This window comes from Poecilia reticulata, chromosome 7 (assembly GCF_904066995.2).
Source record: "Poecilia reticulata chromosome 7, P_reticulata-male-v2, whole genome shotgun sequence".
Lineage (NCBI taxonomy): Eukaryota > Metazoa > Chordata > Actinopteri > Cyprinodontiformes > Poeciliidae > Poecilia > Poecilia reticulata.
The window spans coordinates 11,308,311-11,320,210 of record NC_088836.1 but is presented as its reverse complement, the minus strand read 5'-3'; the positions used below and the strand labels follow the sequence as shown (position 1 = coordinate 11,320,210).

At 36.6% G+C, this 11,900-nt stretch overlaps 2 protein-coding genes across 4 annotated transcripts; one reads left to right on the top strand and one right to left on the bottom strand.

The window, feature by feature from the left end:
• Positions 1-141: 141 nt before the first annotated feature.
• Positions 142-2,896, bottom strand: taf10 (TAF10 RNA polymerase II, TATA box binding protein (TBP)-associated factor). 2 transcript variants are annotated; one of them, XM_008413490.3, is made up of 5 exons: positions 2,509-2,896; positions 1,266-1,423; positions 982-1,046; positions 572-686; positions 142-465 (listed from the first exon to the last, which is right to left on the bottom strand). In XM_008413490.3, exons 1-5 carry the CDS (start codon positions 2,639-2,641, stop codon positions 376-378), a joined length of 561 nt encoding a protein of 186 aa, XP_008411712.1. In that variant the 5' UTR covers positions 2,642-2,896; the 3' UTR covers positions 142-375. The 2 variants fall into 2 exon arrangements, with proteins under 2 accessions (XP_008411712.1, XP_008411713.1); XM_008413491.3 differs by having other exon boundaries at positions 2,515-2,896.
• Positions 2,897-3,170: 274 nt separating this feature from the next.
• On the top strand, positions 3,171-9,427 carry LOC103467265 (putative oxidoreductase YteT). Of its 2 annotated transcripts, none has more exons than XM_008413483.3 (14): positions 3,171-3,321; positions 3,890-3,998; positions 4,628-4,712; positions 4,794-4,867; positions 4,952-5,011; positions 5,183-5,290; positions 5,439-5,495; positions 5,775-5,905; positions 6,117-6,171; positions 6,581-6,673; positions 6,778-6,912; positions 7,562-7,663; positions 8,144-8,305; positions 8,450-9,427. In XM_008413483.3, the coding sequence occupies exons 1-14, from the start codon at positions 3,308-3,310 to the stop codon at positions 8,576-8,578; spliced, it is 1,314 nt and encodes a 437-aa protein (XP_008411705.2). In that variant the 5' UTR covers positions 3,171-3,307; the 3' UTR covers positions 8,579-9,427. The 2 variants fall into 2 exon arrangements, with proteins under 2 accessions (XP_008411705.2, XP_008411706.2); XM_008413484.3 differs by having other exon boundaries at positions 3,181-3,321; positions 3,897-3,998.
• Positions 9,428-11,900: the final 2,473 nt, after the last annotated feature.

Below are 11,900 nucleotides of genomic sequence, written 5' to 3'. Positions count from 1 at the left end.
CATAAGGAAGCACTAAATGTATTGTCAACATCAAAGCTTTTAACTTTTGCTCTGTTTACATCAAAATGCATATTTGGTTGAAGATGAACACTAATCAACCACTCAGTAGGCAATGTCACAAAATATGATCTTCGAAAACAGTTTCACCATTCAAAAAAAACGTTTTATTTTTTTTGGAAATATTTTTATTTTCATCATAAAACAAAATTCTACACTTTTAACTAAAGCTTCACAAAAACTGACAAGCTTAAGATTTTACAAAGCTGTACCAAACTATGGTCGAGAGACATTTGTCAATAAAGCTGGCAGAAGATTCTAGGAGGCTAGCAGAACACCCATTGCTACCAACAATCAAAAAGGTTTATGTAATGAGTTTTATGTGAAGTAATAAGGTTTCTTGACATTTACGCCATATTCAGAGAGGGCAAGTGTCAGGTCCTCCATTGTCAGTGTGTACTTTTTATCCTACAGGACAGAAAAGGAGGAAAAAAGGAGTCACAAAACAGCCATCAACATCCTCCATCAGTATCACTGAAAAACTTGAGTTTCAAAGTGCTACTTCGAGCCTCACCTTCGTCTTACTCCTGGAGCTTCCGGAAGCAGTTCCCTTCATTTTGCAATACTGCAGTGCATCGTTGGCAATGTCTGAGATAAACTTCTGAGAAGCAAGGGAGATCAGGCGGATTCTGCAAAGATATGAAAGAAAATCATTACGGGCTTTTTTGTTGTCGCTTTTGTGCTGACAACAGCTTTTTTGTTGTCGTTTTTTTTCACTAATCATTGACTTCAATTGTTTAAAAACCTCACAGGAGTGGTGTCAAAGAACCTCAGACAACTTATACAACTTCTTTAGCAAGCAAATGTACTGCTGACAACAGCAGTAATTGTTTTTTTATAATGGTGCTCAGGCCTTAGACTGAGAGCTGAGTGACAACAGATGCAGCCAAATTCCTGTAGGTAATCCCAGTGTATTATACTCACATTCTCGGATCAGAAGCCTCAAAGCCTGCCCTGTTGAGGTAGTATCCTGTAACTGCATCGGGAATCTAAAACCAAATGTACAAACGATAATTTAGCAAATGCATTTACACAAGCCCTGAATTAATTCAACTTATGTAAAAAAAACATGACAAGGATCACAGGGTGCATCTTCTCAGATGGGATTGTGAATGAATAACCATTACTGCATGCTGCTACTCGGCAATGATCAGCCCACAAATCTTTTAAGAGGATGTGTGTTCTCGACAAAAGTCGACCGTCTTTACCGTGGGAGTGTAATCCTCCAGCTGCATGAGGAAATCCGCCAGAGGTGTGGTGGAGACGGCAGGCCTTATGTCTCCATTAGTGATTCCGCTTGGAAGGTAAACCCCGTTAGAGACCGATGAGTCTGCGGACGGCGTCGCCACAGCAGCTGAAGCTCCAGCTGGAAGTTAGAAAGTTGAAAAAAAATATTTCAGTTTTATTTTTGCTAAAGAAGCTAGAGGAAACTTGAAAATCAATGGAAAAATAGGAAAAATAAATATTTTTGAAACTTGCCATTTTGTTGTTTAACTTTTTCCCCTTTCCTCTAGTGTCCAGTTTAAAAACTACAATAGCTAGAAAGGTCAAAGCTGAACTGAATCTTTCTACACTAAAGACTGATACTAAAAGACATTTTGTGAATTTCTTTTGGAACTTGTCAAATCAGAAATGATACTTTGGCTTTCTGACTATAAAACCACAATACTTAGATAGCTCAAACCTTGGTGGGAATAGTCTAGACTCTCAGATTCTATAAAAGACTCTATTATTAAACCCTTATTCAATTTGTAATAAACTCGAAGTATGGTATGTAAAGTTTCTTATCTTAAAAACTAGAAGGAAAACAAAAGTTTCAAAATGATCCGAGTGGATGGTGTAGTTTCTCCAATCTATACGTTGATTAATTTATTTTCAAGCCAAGTGAAGTACATAAAATAGTAAATAAAAAAAAAGTTTTTACAAATCCCATATTTCTAGAATGTTAATATACAAATCTTAGTTTCCATTTAGATAATTCATTATCCCTTTGTGATTTAAAATTGTTACCTTACTTTAATTAGACATATTCTACTTCAAGTTGATATTCTGAGCATTTTAGATTTCGAATTATTTGACGCAGAAAAACGTCCCTTTGGTCAAGATATGGGTCGAATGCAACTTTAGGGTTAGCATCCATCAATGTTTTTTACTTGCCAAATAACGTAAATTTAGGTTAACTTGGATTCAAATACATTTTATGCCGCAAAACTACCTTCCACAGTTCCGGTGCAACTAACAACACTTGTAATATTTGGTATGTACAAAGTTGAAGTATGATTGTTAGCAATTTAGTAGTACTATACTATATAGTTCAATATAGAAGTTGTTGGAATACATTGTACGCACGTTTCTACAATGCTAAATGACTTCACAAATACATCCAGACTGATAAACAAACCGAGCACAGCACAGACAACATAAACATTAGCCGAAGTTACAAAACGCTACCATTACTCGTCACTGAAGGGATGCTGCTGACGTTCGTCGTTGCATTGTCATTTGCGATGCAGTTACTTGAAGTTGAAGAGGTCGTAGCTGGCACTCCAGTTGTAACAGACTGATTTACGTTGTCTATATTCATGTCGATTTTAGCTAACTTGCTAACCCTCGGTAAGCTAACTCGGGAAGGTGTATAAAAACAGAAAAAATACAACTCTGTTCTATTTAGTTGCAACCCTAGTTCTTTATTAAAGTATGAGAACTTAAGAAAAAATATTTGACAAAATCAAAATAACATAATACAGCTCTTAAATAGATTTATCTGCTGCTGCCGTCTATCCGAAAGCTGAGGTCATGCTACAGTTCTGTCACGTGACCACCCAGTTAGCATTTGCCGGGGAAACTCGAGTTTTTGCCGAATTTAGCCGAAGCTTTCTAGAGGTTGCGTTTGTAGTTGTAGAAATCTTGGCCTCTTCCACTTAATCTATTTGTTTTTGTTATACAAAATAACATATACATATATTTATAAATTAAAAATACTGTCTTGACATTAAAAAGTTCAATTTTTGACCATGATTCAATAGATTTTGTACATCTACGACCAAAAAAACAGAAACTTCATTATTGCATATTATACTCTTGTACAGTGAATGCAGCAGACAAATGTCGTGGACAAAGTAGGTGGCGTCAGGAAACTAACGTCAGGAAGCAGTAGGAGTGTTTTGTCCTTATATTTTCATAGTTGTGTCCTTTTTTGTTGGCAAATGTGGACCAACGCAGAAGAAATCTAACAGGACCTGAAACTTTTATGGGACAAAACAGGTAGAAAGACCAACTCTGTGTTAAATTAACAATATACCAGAAAATGTAGTGTGTCATTTAATAGTTTGCGAATATGCCTCACCTCCACCTGCATTTGCCACCAAAGTTTATTTATTTATTTTTTTACATTTTCCTACAAATGACAACCAAGCTGAACAGTAATGTAGTTAGCAGTAATAGTGCCTTTGTAAAGATTTGGTTCGTTGGTCATTATATCCGTTCATTTTCATACTGCCGGCGCTTAAGCTAGCTAGTTTAATGATGAAAGGCAAGTCAGACTGGGCGGTGGGACGTGCCCCCCAGTCTGACTTGGAGGGCTGACCAACTGACCAATTTTTTTTGGTCAGTAAAGGAATCATCAGTAAATTAACACACAGTTGTATCTCTTTGTAATCAGACTCACTAACTTCATTCGTGTAGTTCACGGTAAGACTGTGCGGAAGTTTGTTTCATGAAACAACAGGCACACACTGCGAGCCGCCCTCGCCGCTGTATCTGATTATGTGGCGTACAAATGATACTGATCCATAAGGGTAGACGTATTTGCAAGCTTTGCTGTGTGTGAAAGTTCACAGGTGTCCAGTATGTCTTCACCTGTCCATGTGATCGTGGTGGGAGCTGGTTGTCGAGGAGAGATCTACGGCCAGTTTGCTTTCATTCATCCTAAACGCATGAAGGTCAGGACTCAGAGAGCCCCTTGTTGACTCATTGTTTATTATTAATGTTTAATAATAAAGGAATAAAAAAATAAAAACTTCTGGGCGGGAGGGGGAGTGTCTTTGTAGTTACAGTAAGATTGAATATTAACTTGACAACAAAAGCTGCTCCTGTATAAACATTTTAGAAATGTTTATTGATAACTACTGGCTTCTGCTGTTTGATTTTCTACTTGTAGCAAAAAAGGGGGCGGGGGGGGTTATTTTATTTCATTTTATTGTCCAAACTCATATAGACATGCACAGAATTAAAATAGTCCAACAGCAATTTACATAGAAATCTAAAAATGTAGTAAAAACAAAACACAGTGAGAAACACAGCTCTTCAGATAAACGTAGTATTGATATAATAAGTAATGTAGTGAACATTAAACAAACTGTAATAAAGAGTATTTAAACTGTCCGGTTAGTGTCCAGGGTTTTGGGGGGCAAAACTCAGATAAGGAAAAAAAAAAAAAATATATATATATATATATATATATGTATACACACACACACACACACACACAACTGGAAATATATTTGAAATACTTCCTGATTTGAAACCTAGTAAAGCATCATTCTTCTCTGTTCTACAATGAAACGTTTAGGTTGTAGCTGTTGCTGATCCGAGAAAGTTTGCCCGCACCAAAATGCAACAGCAACACAAAATTGAGGATAAAAACGTGTCTGGAGGTGAGTATTTAACAAATCTAAATTTAACGGATTTTCTTTTTATGATAATGAAATTTGTTCCTTTTTTCTTTTTTTTAATAGACTGGAAAAACATAGTTGAACGAGAGAAGTTTGCAGACGCAGTGCTAATTTGCACTCCAGATCGCATTCATAAGGTGTGCATGCCATAGGTGTGTCTATTTGGAAAATTTCTCTGCCATCCACGGCGAGGTTTTTGTTAACAGGTTTGTGTTTCATAGGATCCTGCTGTTGCCTTTGCAAAGAAAGGCTACCACATTCTTCTGGAAAAACCAATGGCAGTAAGTGTTTATTAACGACAGCAATAAATAAAAATGTCTTCTTCATAGCCCTAAAATAAATATTCATTCACTGTGTATGTGTTTATAAGTTTAGAATTTTCATTTTAAAATAAAATTGCCACTTATTTTTTCCCCTACATTTTAACTTTTGCTCTCCTTGTAAACCTCTAGACGACAGCAGAGGACTGCAGAGCCATAGTGGAGGCTTGCACTCAGGCCGGTGTGATGCTGTCTGTGGGTCACGTCCTCCGATACGATCCACTCATTCATAAGATCAAGGTAGTTTTGTAATTAAAATGTCTGAACTTTAGCACATTCATTCATTTGTAGTTCTTCTTGTTTCTTCTTCTGTCTAGCTTTGTTGAATAATAATACATTTTTGTAAAAGTTTTAAAGTAATTTTTGAAAGATTTTGATTTATTTCTAGGAGCTCATAGATGCCGGAGTGGTTGGGGACGTGATCCATATACAGCACTTTGAACCAGTAAGAATGCAGACACTGGAGAAATATTCCCAATCCCACACAACCGCATTTACACACCGTTACTTATGTGCTCTGTAGGAACATTTGCGAATAAGTCAGGAGTCACCTAATTGCATGACGGGTAAAGATCAACGTGAAATTTGCAAAACCTTTTGAACTCGTTGGCTTCTTTTGATTTTAACATAAGTAATTTAAATCTCTGCTTTGCAAGTGGCACTAAAGCGTCATCTGTATCAATGTGTCATAGATGATTCGTTTATTCAAAAACTCTCATTCTAGGTTGGGTTTTATCACTTTGCCCACTCATTTGTTCGAGGGAGCTGGCGGAATGAAGCAGAGAGCTCGTTTGCTCTGCTGGCTAAATCGTGCCATGACATTGACCTGATTCACCACTGGGCTGGAGCCCGCAGGTAGACAAAAACCAGCCGTCAGTGATAAACCAGGGTTGTTTGTTGCTTAGAACATTAACACACTTTTGGTCCTCTAGTAAGTTAATCAATATACTGACATTCTGCAATATATTAGATGCTACATTTCAAGTTATCTTGTCACTATTTACACCACTTTAGGTTTGGGGGCTTCATATCTTGAAGATAAATCATTACCTTTTGTCTTTGGCAGGTGCGTAAAAGTCACATCTTTTGGATCTGTTAGTCACTTCCGGAAAGAAAGTAAGGTGTGTCTACGCTATCAGTAATTGTGCTCGGTTTATATCTTTATGTTTGTTGTGTTGTCTCTCTAAAAGCTGTTTATGTAGAAAGCAACAAACCCTGCCAAGCTTTTAAAATTGGTGCACTTGTAATCTGTTTTTCTAAAATGTTAATGATGATTTGTATATCCCATCTCTGCAGACTTGTTTGTGTTCCATGCTTATGGCGTGTACTTTCTTTTTCCTAATTAGTTCATCTGGTTCTTTATACGTTTTCTCCCTTTACTCTGTTCTTGATGTTAAGTAAAAGTTTTGAGTTCTGTCCCTGAATCCTTCCTGTTTACAATGAAAAGAACTGTTTCTTTGGCATTGCAGCTGCTGCATTCTGTAAATAATAGAGTAAAATTAATCTTAGCTCAATCATTTTTTTCATCAGCCAACAGGTGCTGGAGATCGCTGCGTCGATTGTTCAGTAGAAGGAACCTGTCCGTACTCGGCATGCAAAATCTACATGGACAGAGTGAAACGGGTAAACATAATTCACAAATAGCTTACTTTATTATTGCAGTAAGGAATTGTTCACTCTCTGTGCATATTTTAAAAACAGTGTACATGTGTATGTATTTGTGCTAGGGTCACACTGGCTGGCCGGTGTCAGTCATCTGCCCAAACTCATTCCCTGACATCGAGTCAGTAACCGAGGCACTGAGGAGTGGACCATACGGCCGATGCGTCTATGAGTGTGACAATGATGTTTGCAGCAACCAGGTTGGGGAAACTCATTATTTCCATCTAACATTGTACATTACTTTCTCAGTCTCACCTATCTAAAATATTTTGTTACCAAACTCCAGTGTCTAAAGTGTCCTGCATTTTGAGACCTCAAAAATTGTAGAAAAAAAAAGTTAGATAACTTGAGTCCATCCATCTATTATCTCTTACTTTTGGTTAAGGGAGAGAGAGGATTGAATATTGTGCAACATATCACTGTATTTCTATTGGGAAAAGTCAGTCATGCGGGACAGTTTCCAGAATCCAGAGGGTTTTTTTGTCCAGCCTTTCAAGACACCAATTTTTCTGCTAAAACCAAGATTAAGTGAAAGCTTTGATGCATAATTTTGACCAAGTCAATAACCAAATAAAACCACAACCCATTTTAAGTAGTAGTGTAATGTCTCCTCAAATGACTGAAACAAGTTGGATGATTATTCTTGCAAAATAAGTATTCCTCCTTTACAACAAATACAGTTCCCTCTGTTCGTTGAGAACCAAAAGTAGTTCAGCTAAAATTATTTTATGGGAACTGAACTGTTGTCACTGGCAACAGTAATCTTATTCCGATTAACACTGCTCCTGGTGTTTTCTCAAATTCATTTATGTATTTATTTTTTTATGTTTATATGTGATATCCTTGCAGGTAGTAAACATGGAGTTCGAAGGGGGCTTGACGGCTGCATTCTCTATGGTGGCTTTCACCGAGGACATCTGCCAACGAAAAACAACTATATATGGCAGCAAAGTAAGATCATAGTCCTCTTTATGAGTATGTCATTTTTCCTAAATGTCAGCCGCACCCTTGAAAGAAATGAACTGTATCAATAGCTATTGGTTTGTAATTCAGAAAATTTGTTGTCGACTTTCTCCCTGATCGGTCCATTGTGCTTCTTGGTCGGTCTTCTTGCTGCTGTTCATTCATTAATGATCTCTAACAGACCTCAAGAGCCGTTACTAAACTGTTGGATTTATACCGAGATGAGATTACACACAGTTTGCTATTCAGGTAATGATGGCAATCGGTTGTGTTGTCAAAAGCTTTGGACACTATGCATTCTTTTGTGTTGGGTTATCACAAAAAATGCCCCCAAAAAATTAACATAACAAAAAAAAAAACTACCTAACTATTGTAACTAAAGTGACGTTTAGTCTACTTGCAAGTTAGTCTTGAAATTAAGGTGTGTTATTTTTTTTTCTTGCTGTCTGATAAACTGTGTCCTTCCAGGGTGAGATGTCTTATGACAGCAAGGAAATATGCGTGTTTGACTTCCTGACCCAGAGAACCACAACGCACACGGCGAGCAGCGAAGCGCTCAAACACTACGGCATGGGTGGGCACGGGGGAGCAGACTACCACCTCATGAACGCTTTTATTTCCGCAGTGGCTGTGAGCATCGCTCTCATTTAAAAAATAAAAATAAAAATTCCTCTTCAATAAAAATCTCAGCTTTTAGAAGGAGCTTGTGTTTCTGTGGATGCAAATTTATACAAACTTTGTCGCTAGCGTTTTGATATTTGTTTGTGTTTGCAGAACAACGATCCATCCATGATTCGATCCGGCCCCGAGGAGACTCTGATCAGCCACTTACTTGTGTTTGAAGCGGAGCGATCGAGGGTGGAGGGCAGGGTGGTGTACTGTGGAGACAGCGCCGGACAGTGAAACGGCAGTAGGTCACTGTTCAAGTTCTTTTAAATAGAACTGTTACAAATTACTAAAAGAATTTAAAGTGAAAAAGATCCAAATCATGTGTAACTAGAATAATTTCTATTGATTGAAATAGGATGTACTGTCATAAATGGCATTATGATGTTGGTGTTATGATTACTATTTTACTAATTAGTTTTGCAATGTTTCTTTTAGATGTCTGTATCAGTGTATTTGTCACTTTGAGGAGCTTTTTGTGGTACTCTAAAATGAACACACAACTGATGAAGCTTTATGTGACTCAGGAAGTAATTATCTCGTTTTGTTATGATTTTTTAATTGCTGTTTTCTGAAATGATCAGATTTCAGGGCAGGGATGTCTGTGCACTTTACACAATAAAATTTCAGATTTTCCCAGCCTCTGTAAGAATGTTCTGGAAACTGAGTGATTTTCTTGGTTCATAATTGTATTCATGTTATACAGAAGCTTTTGGAACAAGTCACTGTTTACAACGATATAAAACTTTTTTTTTTCTGCTTGTTTTTTGGGTTATCTTGGTTAATAATCTTAAGATTCTGGTCTTCTTTGATTAATTGATAAAATTACATTGCAGTTTAAAGAGAATTAAAAACAATAGATACACTACGGCTAAATGAAATTGATTCAGGTGTTGCATCTAAGTTGTGTGGGTGAAATTAGATTATTTTAACAAAGGGTGTAAACTGTTTCTGCAGGATTTAAATTTGAATTGTTTCATTTTTACACCCATACATCCCTATTTTCCACAAAGGGTCTAGTCTCATTTAATTTGGTCTTAAGTTTGTACTCTCTTTTTTTTATAGTTTCTCCATTTAAAAAGATAATTCTTACTGATGTAGTTAGGACACCATATCCTCTAATACGCTCTTCGGCAGAATTAACTTTGGTTCAACACGTCTGGTACCAGTCTATGCCTCAGTCTGAGGAAATTCTTTTCCAACCACAGCATCATAATCAGATCAAGACCTGGGCTTTGACTTGGCCCTGAACTTTGCATTTCCTAATTCTCACCCAGTCTAATCAATGTTTGCTGAATAATCTGTAATGCTTACACTCCAACCACTAGGTGTCACTAGTGTACTTTACATCTCTGAAATTGACAAGTTGAAATTAAATGTGTTGACAGTGGTTTGCTAAATTTGACCACAAAAAAGTGATGTTGTGATTACTAGAACCTCTAAAAAAATTTAACATTCATCACATGACCCAGACGAGCAATAACACTGATGTATGAAACAGGAGAGAGATAGAAATCCAGACAAACTGCTTTAATGCAGCAGATAGTCAACACACCTATCTGCTCAGAGAACAGAAGGGCTAATGACCTTCTGTTCTCTGTAAATGGGTTTCTGATTCATATCTTATTTCTTTTTATTAAGTCAACCACTGTACTGTAGGATTAAATCACAAGGGTGTACCTGTTTTCCACCCAGTATTCTGTTCTACGTATTCAGTACCTTTAATGTACAGTGTCTGCTAAAGTTTTCATGACTTTTGGCCTTTTTTCCCCATATGCTGTGGTGACACCTTTCTACAGTAAGGAGAGGTGAAGAGGGTCAAAGTTGATATGAAGATGGATAAAGCTAAATACAATCCTGGCAACAAAATGTGTTTAAAGGCCGCAAAGACTTGAGATTATGATCATACAGCCAGGGGAAGAATGGGATGGTTTCAATGAAAGAATATTGATGTGCTCCAATGACCCAATCAAAGTTCAGATCAAGATTCAATCAGGAATTTATACCAAAATGAAAGTAGTTCTTTACAGACACTCTGAGTTCAGTTGTAATTTATTTTGCAAAGAAATGCAGAAATGTTTGTTTTTAGATGCGCTAAGCTGGTCGAGCCAACTGTACTTGGTTCACACTATTAAAAAAAAAAAAATCAAAGCATTGGAAATGTATTAATACGTTTGTAAGGTACTCTCTTGTCCATGAGATGGTGAGATGTCAGTTTTAAAAAGTATCACTTAAATTCTCAAACTAAATTATAACACATAATCTGTTCACATCCAGCACAGAAATTTGGCACATTTCCCAGAATCTCCATCTCCAGCTTCTCAGATTAAACCTCTGGGCAGGGATTTAGTTCAACTTAATGTAGGAATTGTTCTGACTCTTCTTTTTATATCACTGCCAAACCTTATATATATATATATATATATATATATATATATATATATATATATATATATATATATATATATATATATATATATATATATATATATATATATATATATAAATAATTTCAGCAAAAGTTTTACATGTAAAATGTAATATCTAAATGGCTGTAATCAGCTGATCCACAGATACTTGTTCCTAGTTGTAAATCATACCTTTACTAACAATTGAATGGCATTAAAAACAAGACACACAAAAATTGCACAAAGTTTCTCGTGGTAAGGAAAGCATTAAAAACCTGATTCTAAAGTGAATTTTTAATACACTAACCGTGTGTAGTTTGTTTTCTATGTGACATGTGGGATTGAGTAATATCCTGCAGATTCCCAGCTGTGCTTCGTGGTCCCTCCACCACTCCTTTGTCCTGTCATTTTCCTTTGACATTCCACAATCTGAAAACATGGCCCAGTCAGCAACTCCAGAAAGGAAGTCACTTATTGTAATTGTGTTGCATTTCAAAGGAATCTGCATCTAATTTTTCAAAGGCCCCACTCCAGTTTATTCCTTAAAAAAAAAATCTAACTTCAATTCTTCCAGTCATACTAAATTCAATATTTGACAAAGATATAATTTCCATAGGGAAAATAAGTTAAACCACTGATTTAATTAATTTATTAAGGGAAGTAAGCTGTCCAGACCAGTCAAATCCTGGTGAGTAATATTCTTTTGATTTGAACTTACCACACAGGTCCGATTACTATGCAGAATCAATAAATCACTTAAATAGAGCCTGTCTAAGAACATGAAGTAGGTCAAAGTAGGTAATTAAGCCCTGATCCACAGAAATTCAACAACAGGTGAGAAACAGAGTCATCATAGAAGGTTACCACTTCTTCTGCTTTAAAGACTCACCGTGAGGGACAGCATTGACAAACTGAGGAAACATAGGACACTATTGAACTGTCCCAGAAGTGGCAAACACAAATTATTCCAAGAAAGCACCAAAGACTCATGCAGGAGGCAAAATAAAACAAACAAAAAAAAAACATGTAAAGCTCTGCAGACCTCACTAGCCTCAGTTAAGGTCAGTGCAATCAGATGGAGACAGGGCCTGCATGTAAGTCAACTGCTGACTCGTGTCACATTTGGTTCAAATTTAACCAGCTTAGTCTAC